This window comes from Gopherus evgoodei, chromosome 4 (assembly GCF_007399415.2).
Source record: "Gopherus evgoodei ecotype Sinaloan lineage chromosome 4, rGopEvg1_v1.p, whole genome shotgun sequence".
Lineage (NCBI taxonomy): Eukaryota > Metazoa > Chordata > Testudines > Testudinidae > Gopherus > Gopherus evgoodei.
This window is the reverse complement of record NC_044325.1, coordinates 51,060,247-51,080,871: the sequence shown is the minus strand read 5'-3', so window position 1 is coordinate 51,080,871 and position 20,625 is coordinate 51,060,247. Positions and strand designations below refer to the sequence as shown.

The window sequence follows — 20,625 nt, the reverse complement described above, 5'->3', positions numbered from 1 at the left end:
TAAAAGCTTCCTCCAACCTTCATTTTTGCAAACCCTGCTGTAATCTTATTAGTTTAGTTTAGATGTGTGAATGAGGTATGTGTGGATGACGGAATCAACCTCCAGCCCCAGCCTGTCCTGATGAGATAAAGTTCAAATACCAACGGCTGAAGACCTAGACAACAGCCCTAAACAAAGTAGGAAGCATCCACCCTAAAAAGAAAAGGACAACAGAACAACAGAAGGAAGATCAAAGCCAGGTCCAAGGCTGAAAGTCACTCCTGCAATTGATGGGTGATCAATCTAAACCCAGAGGCAGCGTGACACAGCAAGACCTGTAGACTTTGAATCCAAACTAAAAGCCTATAAAAAAGAAGGGTGAGATGAGAGACTCTGGATAACATTCTGCTGCCAACATGGAAGGACATCAGTGCCTGCCCAGCAGAGATCCAGCTTGTCCTTATGCCTGGCTTTCCTGGCCAGTTAGCTGCCACAAGCTACGAACCCAAGCTGCAAAATCAAGCCATGAACTTAAGGTATCTTCAGGACTGGTAACTATGCAGCAGCTGCAGAACACATGATGAATGTGGGTCTGTGTGTGTGAATGTGTGTATGTGTGTGTGTATAGGTATTAGGTATAATGTGAATGTGTGTGTGTATAGGTAATAGGTATAATGTGTGTGTATAAGAATTAAGATATTAGTTATTAGTCATAAATTGTTATAATAAATGTGGCATCTTTGCCTTGTCCCCTTTAATAAGATCCTGCTGGTTTTTACTGGTCTAATATAATTGGTACAACAAAAATACCAAAGAAACCCACCACAACAGTATTTCACTTCAGAAATGGAAACCACACACAAACAAGGAAGCTATTTAAGCGGAAATTAAAAGAAACAGTCACAAGAGTGAAATGCCTGCAAGTTGCATGGAAAATATTTCAAAACACCATAATAGAAGTTCAGACTAAATGTATACCTCAAATAAAAAAAAAGAGGACCATAATAATAATAATAATAATAATAATAATAATAATAATAATAATAATAATTCCACCGTGGCTAACCAACAGAAAAAAGGTGATTAGAGGCAAAAAGGCATCCTTTAAAAATTAGAAGTCAGATCCTGCTGAGGAAAATAGAAAAGAGCATAAATTCCTGCAAGTAAAATGAGGAAGAGAACCACACCTGAGCCATTCTTTTTAGGTGACAAGTCTGAGGACTTGCCCAGATGGAGGTGTCAATAGAAGAGGTTTTGAAACAAGTTGATAAATTAAACTGTAGTATGTTAATAGGACCAGAAAGTATTCACCCAGGAGTTCTGAAGGAACTCAAATGTGAAATTGCAATACTACTAACTGATATGTAACTTGTTGCTTTGTACTAGAGGACTGGAGGATAGCTAATGTAATGCTGATTTTTAAAAAGGGCTCCAGAGGTGCTCCTGGCAATTACTGGTCAGTAAGCTTAATTTCTGTACCAGGCAAATTGGTTGAAGCTAAGAATTTATCAGACACCTAGATGAACCCAATATGTTGAGGAAGAGGCAATATGGCTTTTGTAAAAGGAAGTCATGACTCACCATTCTATTAGAATTCTTTAGGGGGTCAACAGTGTACTTGGACTTTTAGAAAACCTTTGCCAAGATTCCGCTCTAAAGGCTCGGAATCAAAATCAGGAGTAATGGGATAAGAGGGAAGGGCCTCGCATATATCAGCAACTGGTTAAAAGATTGGAAACAAAGGATAGGGATACATGATCAGTTTCCCCAAATGGAGAGAGATACATAGCAGGGTCCCCCAAAGGTCTGTGTTGAAACCTGTGATGTTAAATATATTCATAAATAATCTGGGAAAGAGGGTGAATAGAGAGCTGGCAAAGTTTCCAGACTACACTAAGTTACTCAAAGTTAAATCCAAAGCTGACTGCAAAGAGTTTCAAAGGGATCTCACTAAACAGGGTAACAAAATGGCAGATGAAATTCAATATTGAGAATTGTGATGTAATGGGTGTTGGAAAATATAACTCCAACTGTACGTACAAAATGATTGGGTCTAAATTAACTGTTACCACTCAGGAAAGAGATTTTAGAGTCATTGCAAATAGTTCTCTGAAAACATACACTCAGTGTGCAGTGGCAGTCAATAAAGCTAACAGACTGTTAAGAACCATTAGGAAAGGGATAGGCTGTAAAAAAGAAAATATCATAGTGCAACTATAGACCCATGGTATGCCCATATCTTGAATACTGCTTACAGTTCTAGTCGTCTGATCTCAAAAAGATATATTAGAATTGGAAAAAGTAAAGAGAAGGGTAACAAAAATGATTAGGGGTGTGGAACAGCTTCTATATGAGGACAGTTTAAAAAGACTGGGATTGTTCAGCTTAGTAAAGAGATGACTTAAGGGGGATTGGAGAGAGGTCTATAAAATCATGAATGATGTGAAGAAAGTGAATTGGAAAATGTTGTTTACCTTTTCATATAACACAGGAGCCAGAAGTTACCCAATGAAATTCAATTAGCATAAGGAGGTACTTATTTACACAACTCACAATCAACCTGTGGAGCTCATTGCCAGGTATGTTGTGAAGGCTCAAAGTATAACTGAGTTCCAAAAAGAATTAGATGACTTCATGGAGGATAGGTCCCTCAATGGCTATTAACTGGTATGGTCAGTGGCACATGCTCTGAGAGTCCCATAACTTCTGACTGCCAGAAGCTGAGACTGGTTGACAGGAGACGGATCATTCGATAAATTGCACTGTTCTGTTAATGACAGGATACTGGGCTAGATGGACCATTGAACTGACCCAGTATGGTCATTCTTATGACTTTTAATATTAAAACTTAATAGATTTTTTCATATTTCTTTTGTATATATCTAAGCCATTAAAATGTAGTATTACTCCTTTCAGCTAGTTATTTCCGTTGTACCTACTACAATCACAATAATTAAAGTCTGGAGCACTAACATTTACCTGTTTTTAAGGTTTTAAAAACTGGGTCAGAAAATTAGCTTTTGACCCAAGCTTGGCATATATAAGTCCCCATTCTGAGAGAGAATTATTTGGTGATTTTAACATTTAAAAATAAATTGGACCCCATTCTCTCCTAGGCTGATTGTTCCCACGTAGGGGAGAAAAATGTCAGGAGCATCAACTTTTGTGGTGTTTCCATTGAGTTACGGCAGGGGAAGGATGTTGTTCTGCCATTTGCCAGGGTTTTTTGCCTTCTTTAACTCTCAGGTCTTAGGCATTCAGAGGAGATAAGGGACTTGTAAGTGATTATCCCCAGGCCTCCACTCTGCAGCTTGTTCTTTCCTTCCCATTTCCACTCTTCAGCTACTGATTAGAAGAAATTCCACAGCCCCCTTGGGAGTCATAGATGTTTGATGGTAAAGAAGGAGAATCTGGTTAAGTGACTTGCCCAAATATATCCTGACAGTTCTGGGGGTAGGGGTGAAACGGAGGGTAGGGGAGGAGAGGGGATAATATGGTAGAGAACTAAGTGCCCTGGCTTCATCCTTCAAGAGCTTTCATAGAGGAGTTTCCAAGGGGTCAGGTAGAAGGTTGGAGCATACTGTGTGTCATTGGACTTTTTGCCCCTGGGTGTCTCCTTTGGCCAGATCGCCAAGCTTTATCTATACTTAATACTCAGAAGTTGCAAGAAGCAACAGAGCCCATTGTTTATGCAGTTTCAAGTATTAGGAGTCTTGGCAAAAAGGTGTTTTAATTGCTTTGTTTTTAGAATTAAAATGTTTATAAAATTAGTCCAAGTTTATTCATTACTGTATCTCAAATAGAATGGCGAGGAGAACTTGATCCTTCAGGTCTTGTATGCACCAAAATAGGGGGAAAGGGAAAATGATACAGTATGTAGATGGATAGAAAGTACAGGAGATGAAATCAAAACTGGGGGAAATAAAGTAATGGAAGAATCGAGGAAAGTTGTTGACAACTTTTAGTTTGGAGAATTTAAATGTATTTATTTCTATATTTTACTATATTTCCCTTGCAGATGTCCTGTATCTCTTTTTATGTTCTGGGTAATGATACCATAATATTCCCAACTACTCAGGATTCTGTAGTTAAATACACAGAGAAAAAACCAAAGTGACTTAAAATTAATCAAAATTCACATGAAACCCTTGAGTAGTTGTGGACCTAGTATGCCTCCTAATTAAACTTTATATGAAAATTGTCCTTTGGAAACAAGTTAACACTTTGGTATTTACACCTGGATCCTGCTACAAGAGCAGAAAAGGCTAGTGGCAGCGTGAAGACTAACACTTTCATTCTTAATAAAAGAGTTTCGCAATTTTGAGTGAAGAAGGGAAAGGCTGTTTCTGAAGGGCATGTTCAGGCTGTGTTGGTCTGAATGTGGAGTGAATTTCGGAGTGTAGGAATTACTCTACTGAGAAAACACCATGCTTGCAGCCCCATAATGTGCTAATACAGTAAGTTCAACGATCCTTACTGAAGCTTCATAGTCTGCATAAGACATTAAAAAAGTCACCTTTGTGATACACAGAATCAAAACCAGCGCTGTGAATTGCACCAAAAGTTAATTGGAAACCTGTACACTCTCAGAAACATAGGCATAATGTAAATATTTGAGTAGAAAAGCAATGTTAGGCAAAAGATCAACATTTTATGCTAGTTAAAGCTTCTCTATTGTCTTCAAGTGTTGTCCCAAGTAGAGTGCATTGCAGTCATCTTATCTGGAGGTAAGGGCCATGTCTGAAAGAAAAGTTCACATCCTCTTGCCAAGCTTAAGTAGAGGGAGTACTTTGTCCGCCATGACTATCTGAACATTCAGAAATGGTCAAGGAATCAGCAAACTCCTCAACTTGAGTAATAACATGCTGGCAAATCCCTTATCAGAGCGGGGCAGATAGAACCCCTGCCATTTCTTCTTTTTGTTTCCCTCAGCCACTTAATATTTCCTCTGTCATATCCACGTTGCTCTTCAGTCAGCTAGCACTCACCCAGGCCACATTTATGTATAGACAGTGGGAACACTGATTGTTTACACTATCTGGGTCCAATGGAATGGAGATGGAGTACTGAGTGTCAATTGGTCAGTATCCCTCCTTCTGGTACCTGTACATATTGAACAGGAAACGTGATCAAATGAAACCCTGTGGCAGTCTCACCAGAGTGAGTTCCCCAAGTAGATGAGTAACCATCCAAAACTACTCTCTGGTCCTTCCAGAGAAAGATGAAAAGAGTTATTCAAGCTCTGCTTAGTCTGTCCCTGACAGGGTGCACAGGCATGTCAACAATGCCTTGCAGTCAATGGAAAAAAGGCATGATAGATCTAAAAGAATCAGCCTGTTTGGTTGATCTTTGCCCATCACTAGAAGAGTTTAGAAGATAGAGGACAATCAAAATTTCAAAGAAGAGTATTACCATGTTTTCTCATTTAAAACAAAAAGTACAATGGACATATTATTGTTCATATTCAGTTAGGTGTTCAGTATGTGGTGATAAACATGGTATAAATGTCTGAAATACTCAAAGGTAGGTTTTAATTTTGTTACAAATGTGCAGAATTAAGAAATGGGGAGTAAAGAAATCTCATTACTGACCTTTTTTTGAATATATATGATATCACATCTTTTCAAAATGTTTTCAGGCAAGACTGTGACATATGTATTAGGGTAGTACCATCTTTGAACATACATTTCTGATAAAAAGAGAGAATGTGGAACTTAAAACAAGCTAATGTTTGTGTGGAGTTTGATTCCCATTGCAAAACAGTGGTAAAAAAAATCTAAATTTGCTGTTATTCACATTTTAACAAGTGTGCAAGCCTCTGCCCAAGTTGAATCATTGGGAGCACTATTAAAAACTTAGGGCCAACTTTAGAAAACAATGGAAATTAGGTGAAAATATCTTTTAAAATCTGGACCGTAGGCTCATATTTCTTTAACCCTTTGGGAAGATCCTTAGCTGATCTTCTGGGGGCTCAGGACAAAGCCAAATGGGCAAAAAATAGAGATGTAGTTGTGTTTGTGCCATATTTTTAAAATATTTGTCCATAAGGTTACAGCACGTTTAATCATGTACACTAACTCTTCCCTTGAACATCCTACTGTCAAATTACAAAATCTTCAACTAAATCTCGGTAAATTCCCTATTGAAGCAGCTAACTATAGCTGAATGCGCCAGGGGAAACCAAGGGACTAAACCTTGCCCCAGGAAAATCAAATAACCACAAAAATCTGGAAGAGCAGGGACACCATCCTCCATAAGGAATTGTAACATTTTAAACTAGAATACTGAAGTATTAAATTAAACCTCAACATTTGTCTGATTTTTTAAAAAAACTAGTAATACATACAGTAAGTTTTTTTTTAAATCACTTTGGACTTAGTGTAACATAATCTGTTAATTTAAAATTCCATCTGTCCTCCAGGAGGTTGGTATCTTTTCTACAGGAACTCAGTTACTCAATGGAGTTCTCCCTGCAGGACTGGTGGAATTCTAAGGGTCCAGTAACATACTGTGAAAGAGCTACAGTTCTAGAGCTACAATTCAGATTACTAAGGAGACCTGCCTGCCAGGGTGCTAAATTTGACGCCCCACAAAACAATCACTGTTTCAAGGTTTTAACAGTACCCATGCAAGTAGGATATGTTAAAGGTGGAAGGTCTGTGTAGGGTTTCAGCCTTAACTCTGTGCTTCCTTGCTTTTATGAGGTTGTCAGCTATTTGCATTACTACAGCAATATTTTTTTTAGCTTAATATCTTACTTATCACAGAAAACCAGGGGTCCAGTTATTTAAGGTTTCAGTTGGACATGGAATACAACTTCCTACGCTTGTCATGCATCAAACTGTTATGGCTGGCAATTGTTTAAAAAAATTCATTTTGTTATGAACTAGCCTGTTTTCAACTGGGCTGTTCAGAGATGGATTGCTTTCTGGAGTTTTTGACAGGTGTAATTGTTAAGGCGTCATCTGTTCTTGTTTGCACAAAATACATTTTAGCCAACTGTAGGACTTGCCCGCTAATCTTTCTCACATCATTCCATTCTTTGCTTGCCACTAGACAAATCCCCTGTTATTTGACCAGATGGTGGAAAATCCATTCTCATGATAAGTTGCTTCTAGTTTGCATTTAGATTACCTGCAAAAATGGAACAATTTACTACTCTGCCTCTAACCATCTCTTTCCTCCTTTTTTCCCTTAGTTTGACTTCTTGTAACTAATTATTTAAATTCTGCCCTGTGAGTTAAATTTAGTCATAGCTTACATGTTTCACATATATGTAAATGTACTTAAGTTCTACCTCCAGTTGTGTGATGGGTCCATCTAGAGTTTAAGTGACATGTAGAGATGGGAGAATGGGCTGTATGATGTGCAAACACAGCACTTCATAATAATTTCCCAATTGAAAGGGTACTTTGAACTTTTTCGTGTAAGTATGCAACCTTTTAAAAACAAAATCAGATGAAGGAGTGCGTGTAGCTTTTTTGATACCACACAGCAAGAAAAGGATACAAATATTAAGTGAAATGTGATTTTTGATTTGATTCTTAGGTGTACTGTTAGCTCTATTTCTAATCTCTTTGGAAAACAACCTTCTGTAGTAGCTATAGTCTTGATAAAATTTCATGTTGATTTTTTTGCTGTCATGAATAAAGTGGCAAATTACTCTGTCGAAAAGCTTATATGGAAATAAGTGTTTGTTTTTAAAATCATTCAAAACTCAGCTAATGTTTGATTGAGCTAACCACTGCAGATTGATTGGATTCAAATACTCCTTAGTGCTTTAATTTTTAATTTAGGAAAAAATACAAAAAAATCAATTTTCAAAGCTTAAAATAGAACAGGAATATGCAGTACTCAAAGTAAATCGCCAAAATACACTTTGATCTTGGGCAAAATCAATTTTTTGTGTGTGGAACCTGTGAGATCTACTATCTCTGCTGACATATTGTATTAAAGAACGAGTTATCAAAATTAATTTTGGGAAGATTGTCTAAAAGTCATTTTTAGAGATAAAATATAGGGCCGATTGTCTCAGAAAAACTGCCTGGACCCTATTCAGCAATCTTTACTTCCTACTTACTTTGGCTAGCTACACTGGGAGATTTTACTGTGGGAGGAGTGCTGAATAAGTCCCTGTATGAGGTAGTCCTTATTTCTGACCCATTTCTGACCCACATTATCTTACTTATTAGTTTATAATTATTTAAATATAAATATGTGAAATGCCAGTTCAAGTAAATAGCATAGGTGATGGGCTTATTATAAATACATAAAATATACCTAGTTTTATTCACTATCGCATTTCATTTGTGTAGTGACTGACATCTTAAAATCTTAATAATAAGAGACAATCATCATACAATGAGATATAGGGAATTTTTTCAAAGCATTGTTCTGGGTGTGAGATACATGACTCCTGTGTGACTGAGAACCTGCCCTGGACTGGAAAATGCATTCCATAGGACTTGAGAAATATTTTCTTGTTTAGTTTAAGCACAGAGGACCAATTTCTGTGCTAATTTAGGTGCCATGCAATATCACTGAAGTCAGTAGGATTGGGGGATTTATGTTGATTCATTATTTGGCGCAGTGTTTTCATAGCAGGAATTTTCCTTTTTTTCAGTATTTATTTTTAAATAACTGAAAAAGGAGAGAAATAACTCTAATCTTACATAATATTGGGCAAGGATGTAGAAACTCTGATGTTTAGTAAATTACAGCTAGATACTGTCTATAGAGGTTTTAGAATGATATTTTTCACAGGATACTACTCTGTTGATTAAACATTGTTTTAGTTGTATTCTTTACAATGATAAACCAAATAGTCTCATTTTCAGGTAGCTAACTACTAAATTTCATTTTTTTTAAAAAAGGAGAAATAGTTTTTAATTTTGTGTAAGATACAAAAACATCTAAAAGTTAATTATATGTCAGAAAAGTTAACAAAAAGTAATCAGTTGGATATTATTTTGAATGCAATTTGTTTATTTTTTAAAATAATGCTGAACTTTTATAGATAAATTATAATTTGTTGGTTATAAGTAAAGGGGGTTGCAATGGAATGAACGGCAAATCTTTTTGAGAATTTAAGGGCCTGATTTCACAAGGTGCTGAGCAGTTTGTGATTGCTGCCGAGTGCTTTCACCATCCCTTGATGTCAATGGAAGTTGAGGACATAGAGCACTATTTAAAAGGTGGTCAGCACCTTTAAGATCAGACCCTAAAATACTGCTGTGTTCTTGATCCTTTGTTACTGAAGTCAATGGGAGATTTGCTGTTGACTTCAGTGGGAGTAGGCTCAGGGTTTTAATTGGCTGGGTTTTTTAGTCCTTATTCAGGCAGAACTCCCATTTGTATCAGTGGGCGGTCTGCCTGAGTAAAGATTGCAGCAGCCAGCAAAGTATGTCAATGACATAAGCAGTATTTTATTTACCCAAAATGTGTAAAGAATGCATTCAGTTTTGTATCTCTGAAATTCTTTACCTTTTCCACATTCATTGCTTTGAGAAGGGAGATATTGCTCTCGTGGAGAAGTGACGTTTCGTTTACTCACATTGCAAATTTCAAAAGAAGTAGAAACTGCTGGATGTATGTGCACAATACAATTATGTAAAGAGATCAGACAGATGTTAAAATTCAACATACTTATTGTCCTGCATTACAGTTGACTGTAGAGAATCTCTAGTCATGTATATCTGTTTTTGATACCTCTACAGAATAACTGTCCAGCATCCTCTGCCCAACCAATCAGAATGTAGGAAAATCTACAGATATGACGGAATCTACTGTGAATCTACCTACCAGAAGTATGTTGAAATCTGTGTGAGTCTTACCTCTGGCTCGTGCATTAGTGCTCGTGCTCTCCCGCTATCAGAAATTAAACATGTATTGAAACCTTATACTTCTATTTAAATGAAAAACCACTAAAATAGGGACAGAACATTGTTGTTTAATTCTTTGGAATTGTGGTCTAAAAGTTAAAAAGCAGATTAAAAAATCCTATGACTTTATTAAATCTCTTCTGTATATTGCAGTAGACAAGCACTTATACAGTACAAAATCTAGGCAAAGTATATTGCACAGGTGTTTCACATCTTAGGGATTTGAAAGGTGTGTTATGTATAAATTAGCTGTCACTTTTTTCAGTCGTGTAATGGAATGATGAGTTGTAATTTGCATAATCCTTTAAGAAGTCAAATTATACTGTCATGTAGCAGATTTAACATGCTAGCTAGGATTTCATAGCTTTGCAGCTAATTAGTATGTACCTTACAGGACTGTTAAATTGGAGTTGCCTCTTGCTTTGTCGGTTGCCTTTGTCCATTGCTTAATGGTACCTGCTTTTGTGACTAGCTACCAAATGTTACTAGTCCTTCTGATGAAAGTACTGTAGAGGTCTATTAATATGGGCAAGCAAATGTAACATGATTTGACTTTTATTACTTTTACAGTCCGCAGAGTTTCTTTTTGAATATAGTAAGAATTATAATCTTTCATGATTAGATTCAATAATCCATTTCCAGTAAGAATTGAGACAGATGACATTTTATAACTATATTATAGATGATTTTGTGTTAATATTTTGCAAATGCATTACACTTTTCTGATTATTTTAATTGAATTTCCTTAATGTTTAATTTTTATATTTTAACTCTATTCCTGTTTTGTGGCATATTAAATCAGTTACCTACAAGGAGATAAAGAAAATACTACAATCGGCGCAATAGAAATTAATTTCTAGAACAATTTCTGGAAACTAACTTCTAGTGTTTACATTTTAGCTAGAGATTTCTTTGGCAAGAAAGCAATATTTGTTGTGTTTCTTCAGTTCCTATTTCCCTCAAATTATTCTATAGCTTGTTTCAATTTAATTAATTAATTTAGTAACTGGGGAAACCACCACAGTAGTAAAAGTTGTAGCTATAAAGTGGATGAAGAATAGAATTAAGGTTTGTAAAAGAAGAATATAAAGAAGAATGAAAGTTTGCGATATTAGAACTTAAGAGATAAGAGAAATCAAGATTGAGCCAAAGATTTCCAAAGTGTTAATTCACTTGTTGAGCCACAATGGTAGTTTGACTTACTGTTGAGTCATCTCGTCATCTTCCATTTTTCTGTTTTTAGAGTTAAATTATTTCCTTTTTATTCATGGTTTACATTGATTTATTGATCATTCTGTAGATAGATTTTAATCTGTGATAATTTTATACGCCATCCATCCAGATATGACACTGTATATGAGGGGTAATCAGTTATTTTTTGACAAGGTCCATTTTTATTATAATACTAAAAATCAATAATGATAATAACTAAATAAAAAGATTTTGGGGTTCATTTAAAAGTGTCTGATGGTCCGGATTTGGCCTGTGGTCTGCCTGTTGACTACTCCTGCTGTATAGTGTAGTCCGTCTCTTGGGAGAATTTGAAGAAGCATAAGCATTCTGTTTGGAAAGATGACTTTAGATGGATGTACTGTACTTATCTTTGAGCAGTAGTTTTATTTGTTATACACCAGTTCAGTAACTATAAATGCTTAATGATTTCTTTAAGCATAATATTAGATTTGCCATCAACGGTTCTTGTCAGTTTGTAAAACTGCATGACTCTGGAAACTGTGGCTGTGGAGCTACAGCTCTTGGCACAAGGTAGTGGATAGTACTCTGGCCAGCTTTGGTGGGAGTTGCAAGCACAATGATGGCTTCATTCAAAACGCTTGTGAATACTTTGATAGGCATAGTTTTTAATAATAGATATCGTTTGCAGTCAGCGAAGTTGCAGTAGATAGCAGTCATGACAGCAAGAAAAGTGTCTTGGGTCTGTATTAATTACAGACAAATATTGGCAAAATAGTCTCGAAATTTTAAGTTTGATGCAACAGTCAATATTATAATTAGTCTTGAAAGGATTACATTTTTATCAGTTAATGCTGATAAGCATTGATGTAGCCATTTACACACAAACTATCAGACTATTTCCCTTGATAATATAAATTTACAGATTAGGAAGGTAAGAAAACTGCTGCTTGAGAAATTATTAGAGTTTGATTTAAGGATATTTGTATTTTGACATGCATTGTTGATAATTTTTGTGTTAAGTGTTATAAATCTTTAATTTTTAAATCTCAATGACTGCTATCATTAAATAATTATTGTTTGACCCCAGAATAGTTTACCACAACTGTGAAAATGTAAATAGCTAAAAATAGAAAAAATGTTTAAAATCATAATTTTGTGCAATCATGAAAATTTAGATCAATAAAATCCCCAAAATGTTTAAAAATAAAATTATGTTATCCTTCAAAATTATCAAAAATATAATTTGAATTCTGCTAAACCTAATTATAATTATTTAATTTAATATAGCTGATGTTGCTTATCTGAATTGTTGTAAATATTATCATGCTATTAATGGAACATAATAAGCATAGGCTTCTGGGGAAGAATGTAATATATTTCACTCTATAGAAGTTATGTAGCAGGTTTTGACTTTCCTCTAACGTTGATAGAATTTTTTCTTTGGTTCTTTGGAGTTGTGATGCTGTTGAGGATAGTGCATATAGAGCATATTTAATTACTATGTGCTGTAATTTATATCTTTTTCATTGTTGATGTTATTGGAAATTCTTTCTTCAGATCCTATGGTAATGTGTTTCTACTGACATTAAAATTTAACTACAACTATGGAAAACCTTCCAGTAAAAATGACAAAAGTTTAGATTTGAATGCTATAAGCCGAATTTGAACTTTTGGTACTATGCAGGCATACATTTTATGAGAGGTAGAATTTGGTTATTTATAGAGCGCTATTAAAATGTTCTGCCATAAACGTTTATAAATCTTTCCATTGTCATACTTGCTTGTTTACTTTTTTTGCTAAATTTCAGTTACACTCTGATAGTGTGATTACTTTCTATGACCCTGATTTTGTGCACCTTTTGTATCACAAAGAGTTAGGCCACTTGTGCAGAACTTTCAGTGAGCAAGAGTCCACTCACTGGCTACTTCAGAACATATTTTGGGTAGCACAGGGCTGGCTCATCCCTTACGCAGCCATCACCATTTAGCATTCAGGAAAAAAAGTATTTTGGAAAGGACGCTGGATGTATGAGGAGTCAAGGCCATCACTCTCTCTACATGCTCTTTAACCAGAATAGCTACAAAATAGTCACTCTGATTTACTTCTGATGACAGCAGTGCTTACTATTGTAGGTACTACAGGCCTGTCACCAAGCAGTGTTGCTTAAAACTACAAGAGTACTAAGGGCCAATACAGAATAGGACAGGACAGGAACCAGAGTGGCGTTTGGAGAATTACTAATGTAAATAGATTTTTTCCATCCCCTAAATGTGAAAAAAAATATAATGAGGTCCTGTGCTCTGGGGTTTACCTGTACCATTAGGGTTGCCAACTTTCTAATCTCACAAAACTGAACTCCCCTGCCCCTGCCTCTGCCCCTTTTCCGAGGTCCCGCCCCCACTCACTCCATCCTTCCTCCCTCCCTCGCTCGCTCTCACTCACTTTTACTGGGCTGGGGCAGGGGGTTAGGGTGCAGGAGGGGGTGAGGGCTCTGGCTGGGAAATGCAGGCTCTGCGGTAGGGCCAGAAATGAGGAATTCAGGGTTTGGGAGGGGGCTCCATGCTTGGGCAGGGAGTTGGGGTGAAGGAGGGGGTGAAGGCTCTGGCTCTGGAGTGTGCCAGAGATGAGAGGTTTAAGTTGTAGGAGGGGGCCTCAGGGCTGGGGCAAGGATTGGGGTGCAGGAAGGGGTGTGGGCTCTGGTGGAGCCAGGGATGAGGGATTAGGGGTTCCTAAGGGGGCTCAGGGCTGGGATGTGAGGTGCAGGAGGGGGTTCCGACCTGCGGCAGAGGGTTTGGGTGTAGGAGGGGATTTGGGCTCCAGCAGGGCAGCACTTAACCTGAGCTGGCTCATGGTCAGTGGCACAGCTGGGCTAAGGCAGGCTCCCTGCCTGATCTGGCTCCACACTGCAGCCGGAAGTGGCTGGCATGTCTGGCCCTCATGCGGAGTTGTGGCCAGGCAGCTCTGTGCTGTTCCCAGCCAATGGGAGCTGCGGGGACAGTGTGTGGCGCTTCCATGATTGTAGGGGCCACAGGGACATGACAGCCTCTTCTTGGAGCTGTGCGGAGCCAGGGCAGGCAAGGAGCCTGCCTTAGCCCCACTAGCTGCTGACTGGACTTCTAACAGTGTTGCTGACTAGAGCTGCCAGGATCCATTTTTGCCCAGGCATTCTGGTCGAAAACCGGACTCCTGGCAATCCTATGTACCATGAACCTAAAAGAAATAATTTTCCATAAAGATACACAATACCGGGAGCCTTAAGTAGTCCAAGATTTATTGTGAGAGTTTATTGAAAAGGATTGTAGCCCTATTGGACAATGCATGTGATTACATTTACTAAAGTCCCAGTGCATAACACAGAGTGTCTGTGGTTCGAGGGATTACTTGTGTAAGAGATCTGTGTATAGTGAATATGCAGAATAACCTTTTCTAACGTAAATCCAGTACTAGTGTGTGTGAACTACTGACTGTCCTTTCTACCCACACTTTTCTTTTGCTGATGTCTTGTGCCTAACTTCGACAAAAGTAACAATTTATGACATTGTATTTAAAGATGTGTGGTGATATGTGCAAAATGATTTTGCAAAAAGGGTGCTGCAGGACAGATTTCGGAGAGGAGTTGCACCATACAGAGATCATTATTAAAGTCTTTACAAGTACTGCAATTAATAGTATTAAGAAAGATGTTAAATACTGCAGTAACACTATTTACATAGGCAAAACTTTAAATATTTAAAATAGTGACTGTTGTATCCTGCCTATGACCCCTGTGCATATTACTCCAATTAATGTTATTGGAAGTTCCACTAGGGATTAAGGGGAATACCTAATCTTAAAAGCCACTGCAAAATACCCATATTTCCCTGCTGTCTGCCAAAAGTTCATGTTTTGCAGGCACACTAAAATAAAATTAGAAAGTGATCATGGAGTTTGTTTTCATATTCAATGGAGGTTTGAAAGAACTAAACATGTAGTAGTTATTCAAAACTTTACAGTTTTGCCTCTACAACTAAATATGTAGAGGACAAATATTTGATAATGGGGTATTTAGTCTAGCAGAGAAAGGTATAACATGATGCCGTGGCTGGAAGTGGAAGCTAGACAAATTCAGACTGGAAATAAGGTGTACATTTTTAACAGTGAGGGTAATTAGAACATAAGAACAGCCCTACTGGGTCAGACCAAAGGTCCATCTAGCCCAGTATCCTGTCTTCTGACAGTGGCCAGTGCCAGGTGGTTCAGAGGAAAGGAACAGAACAGGTAATCATCAAGTGATTAACCATTTGAACAATTTACCAAGGATTGTGAATTTTCTTTCAATGGAAATGTTTTGAATCAAGTTTGGATGTTTTTTAAAATATATGCTCTAGTTCAAAAGGCATTTTGGGGGTGAATTTTATGGCCTTTATAATACAGGAGGTCAGACTAGGTATTCACAATGGTTCCTTCTGGCCTTGGAATCTATAAACTGCAATATTTGCAGTGTTCCACATAATTAGTTGAGGAAATGCTGTGATAACATTCTTTAGCTCAGGTTCTGAAGTATGGCTACTGTAATAAGGGAAAACTAAATGAAGGAAAGTTTAGGTTGGATAACAGGAAACCACATTCTAAGCTTACCAAGCTCTTTCTGAGGGATCTCTTTTGGAGGTCAGCTAGGAAGAAAAGAGTTTCAGAGACGCATCCAAAGATTAATTTTTAGTTTTCCCACCAAAAAATTGTGATGGCAGGAGGATAATGCCTTCCCATGCTGCAGAGCAGACTGGTAAGAGGTTTGGGGTAAGGGAGGCAATCCTTTTATGGGTGTGGGCACAAATAGCTGCCCAATTCTGATATGACCCAGGTAACTGAGAACAACTTTTTTAAAGAGTCTTACTGACTGTAGGCCAATGTAATGGCATTTGTTCTTGCATGCACAAGTATTCTAGGATCATGGTTGGACTCGGTGTTGTTGGATCCTAGGAAAGGTCGCTCAAAGAATGTGGACATTTGTATTGTAGGAGCCAAAGAGATAATTTACATTTCTGTCATACTAAGAGTCACAGTCTTGTTACTGTCAGTGGCACTGCTATGGGCACCCGCATGGCCCCACAATATGCCAATATCTTTATGGCCGACCTGGAACAACGCTTCCTCAGCTCTCGTCCACTCACACCCCTTCTCTACCTACGCTACATTGATGACATCTTCATCATCTGGACCCATGGGAAGGAGACTCTGGAAAAATTCCACCACGATTTCCACAGCTTCCACCCCACCATCAACCTCAGCCTGGACCAATCTATACAGGAGATCCACTTTCTTGACACCACGGTGCAAATAAGTGATGGTCACATTAACACCACCCTATATCGAAAACCTACCGACCGCTATGCCTACCTTCATGCCTCCAGCTTCCATCCCGGACACATCACACGATCCATTGTCTACAGCCAAGCACTGAGGTACAACCGCATCTGCTCTTAACTCCTCAGACAGAGACCAACACCTACAAAATCTCCATCAAGCATTCTCAAAACTACAATACCCGCACGAGGAAATAAGGAAACAGATCAACAGAGCCAGACGTGTACCTAGAAGCCTCCTACTGCAAGACAAACCCAAGAAAGAAACCAACAGGACTCCACTGGCCATCACATACAGCCCCCAGCTAAAACCCCTCCAACGCATCATCAAGGATCTACAGCCCATCCTGGACAATGATCCCACACTTTTCCTTGCCCACAGACAACCTGCCAACCTGAAACATATTCTCACCAGTAACTGCACACCGCACCATAATAACTCTAGCTCAGGAACCAATCCATGCAACAAACCTCTATGCCAACTCTGCCCACATATCTACACCAGTGACACCATCACAGGACCTAACCAGATCAGCCACACCATCACTGGTTCATTCACCTGCATATCCACCAATGTAATATACGCCATCATATGCCAGCAATGCCTCTCTGCTATGTACATTGGCCAAACTGGACAGTCTCTACGGAAAAGGATAAATGGACACAAATCAGACATTAGGAATGGCAATATACAAAAACCTGTAGGAGAGCACTTCAACCTCCCTGGCCACACTATAGCAGACCTTAAGGTGGCCATCCTGCAGCAAAAAAACTTCAGGACCAGACTTCAAAGAGAAACTGCTGAGGTTCAGTTCATCTGCAAATTTGACACCATCAGCTCAGGATTGAACAAAGACTGTGAATGGCTTGCCAACTACAGAACCAGTTTCTCCTCTCTTGGTTTTCACACCTCAACTGCTAGAACAGGGCCTCATCCTTCCTGATTGAACTGATCTCGTTATCTCTAGCTTGCTTGCTAGCATATATATACCTGCCCCTGGATATTTCCAGTACATGCATCTGAGGAAGTGGGTATTCACCCACGAAAGCTCATGCTCCAAAACGTCTGTTAGTCTATAAGGTGCCACAGGATTCTTTGCTGCTTTTACAGTCTTGTTACAGATGGCCTGCGTACAGCTTTCGAGGTATAACCAGACCTGTCAGTCACTAGCAGGAAAGGGTGTGGGCTTGGCCCAGTTCCTAAAGACTCAGCCAGTTTTTGTTCTGTCTCCACAGCTGGTTAGTTAGTTCCAGATTCTTCCTGTTGCAAAGTAGGAAATGACAATTAAACGCAAAAGAAACCTCAGTTCACTTCCAGAATCATCCCTCTTTGTCATGTGAGAATCCCTCTTCTCTATTTGCCTAAAACTCTGGGTGCTTGTGCCCTGGCTCACCTTCATGGAATGCTGCATGGCAGTCAAAGATAGGAAGAAGACAGGGATATAGGACTTTTGGAGGCAGCCAGCATAGATCAGAGTATCCTCTGCTTCTCTCCCCTGGATACAGAAGCCCTCGGGCAACATCAGATTGCCAAAAAAAATCTCTAGTAGCCCTGCTCATCTTCACAGAGTGGTGTATGGCAGAACAGCAGCATCTTATATCACTGCTCATCTTCACGGAGCACAACATGGCAGATAAATCTGTGTTTGGTACCTCTGCTCATCCTCTCAGAGTGCAGGATAGTGAATAAACCTAGAAAGAAGACCCGACTATGGGTCTGATTCCTCGATGCTCACCTCAGAGTATACAGATGGAGGAGATTTTCCTTCTCACAGGTCCTTCACAGGAAATCCCTCCAGTTTTAGGGTTCATCTCTTCTCCTCTTTGTGTCACAGAGTGCAGTGCAGATAGCAACCTTTGATAAACTCTTCCTAACTCTCTAGGTGGGGAGCAAAAGTGCCTAACCTACCTTACAAGAGCCAGAGCATATCCAGCGCTAGGCTGCTTGGGTCCTTACTAATACAATGTCATCCTCACCCCAGTCCAAAATGGGAAACAAAAGGAGTAATGGAGAGATAATAATAGTTCCCTCCCCTCTAAGGGGAAGCACTATTAGAATGCCTCCAAAGGACAGGGAAAGAACATAAGAACAGCCATAATGGGTCAGACCAATTATCTGTCTAGCCCAGTATCCTGTCTTCCAACAGTGGCCAATGCCAGGTTCTTCCGAGGGAATGAACAGAACAGGCAACTATCAAGTGATCTATCCCCTTGCCCATTCCGAGCTTCTGGCGCACAGAGGCTGGGTACACCATCCCTGCCCATCCTGGCTAATAGCCATTAATGGACCTATTGTCCATGAACTTATCTAGTTCTTTTTTGAACCCTGTTACAGTCTTGGGCTTCACAAAATCCTCTGGCAAAGATTTCCAGAAGCTGACGGTATGTTATGTGAAAAAATACTTGCTTTTGTTTGTTTTAAACTTGCTGCCTATTTCACTTGGTGACCCCTAGTCCTTGTGTTATAAAAAGGAGTAAATAACACTTCTTTATTTACTTTTTGCACACCCATCATGATTTTATAGACCTCTGTCATATCCCCCTTAATCATCTCTTTTTCAAGCTGAAAAGTCCAAGTATTATTAATCTCTCCTCCTATGGAAGCTATTCCATACCCCTAATAATTTTGTTGTCCTTTTCTGTACCTTTTCCAATTCCAGTATATATCTTTTTTGAGGTGGGGCGGCCACATCTGCATGCAGTATTCAAGATGTGGATACCATGGATTTATATAGAGGCAATGTATTATCTATCCCTTTCTTAATGATTCCCAACATTCTGTTCACTTTTTTGATTACCGCTGCACATTGAGTGGCTGTTACCAGAGAACTACTGGGGGAGCTGATGGACAAGGGAATAGCAGAATTACCAGGTAAATTTAGGAAGTCTGTGGTCCTTGCCAGAGAATATAGGAGAAAATAGAAACCTTATGTGAGGGCCAAACACCCTCTCTGGGTTTTCAGTCAGGATATTCAACTGGAAAGAGAACCCTTCAGGGGAGGTGGGGTTAGAGACAACTCTCTAGTGGAAACTTAAAGCAGTCTGCAGTGCTGTAGCCTAATCTGGACTAGCACTCCAAATGAGCATCCATCTTCTCCATTATGCAGATCGCTAGTTGCTCTCCTGTTCAGACAATCGTTTTTGGAGGTCATTGAAAGGGATTATTCAGTAGACTTACTCCAGTTCCTGAAGTATAGATTCATTTAATTCCCATCATCATCCAAACCAGGGAAGCATTGGGACAGGCATTGGGAGTTACTGATACCTTTTGTGGAATGAGATAATAGATCTAAGCCCTTTGCTTCATCCTGTTCCTGGTCACAAAGAAATCTGGTGGAAACAGAACGGTGCTTGACTTAGAATTCCTCAGTATGTTCTCAGTAGAGATCAAGTCCAAGATGGAGAAGGCCATATCCTTTCAATCAATATAGGGGATTTTCTTATTCCCTGTAGATCAGAAGGATGCCGTCTCCATATCCTCATTTATAGGGTCTCACAGGAGGAGCATATACTTAACCTTGGGTGATGACAGCATTTATAGCACAGATTTTTTGGCCATCCTTTCTTCTCATTTCATTTCTAAGTGATGGTGCCACATATAATTTTTTCCACTGCCCTGGGCTCACATGAGGCCTTTAGATCTTCCTTTCACATCTTCAGTACAGTCTTGTGTCACACCTGACGTCAGATGACTGAGGAATGAAAGACAGAATTTTTCCACTATGCAAGCTTCTGAAAGTAGTCATTGTGGCTCATGGCAGCCTAGAAGGTTGCATCACCCACCCAGGGAAGAACAGTCCTGGGGGCTTGGTCCTCAGAGAGGATGAACAATATGGATGTCTGGAGCTCAAAGTGATCCAATAAGGTGCAGTTTCCCTTTGGGACATTTTAGAACAGATTTGCTATTAATTAATATAATTTCATATATGGAAAAAGGCTTCCATCCTTCCACAGGGAGCTGCAAATGCAGTTGTCCTGGGCAGAAAGATCCTGCTGTCTGTCCACCACGTCTACATAGAAAGCAATTTTAAATGCCACACTGCAGATTGGCTCAGCAGGAGAAAGATTTGGCAAGTTGAGTGGGGGTTTCTCCTGGAGGTTAGACCCCTGACATGGACTTTGTTTCCCCAGGGTTGGCCCTGTTCTTCTTCATTTGCCTTCATTGTCAAGGTAGTCATCTATTTTCCCTGTGAGTGAGTCAAGGGTCAAAGTAACAGATGCCCTGGCT

At 39.0% G+C, this 20,625-nt stretch overlaps 1 protein-coding gene across 3 annotated transcripts in view; it reads left to right on the top strand.

Moving 5' to 3' along the window:
- NPAS3 (neuronal PAS domain protein 3) overlaps positions 1 to 20,625 on the top strand; it is an 858,327-nt gene that overhangs the window by 96,580 nt on the left and 741,122 nt on the right. For 2 of the 3 annotated variants that reach the window (XM_030559309.1, XM_030559308.1), the window contains exon 2: positions 9,696 to 9,785. The exons of the other annotated variant lie outside the window; for it this stretch is intronic. In XM_030559309.1, coding sequence (XP_030415169.1) covers positions 9,696 to 9,785 — 90 coding nt within the window. The remainder of the gene's footprint in view (positions 1 to 9,695; positions 9,786 to 20,625) is intronic. 3 annotated transcript variants of the gene reach the window in all.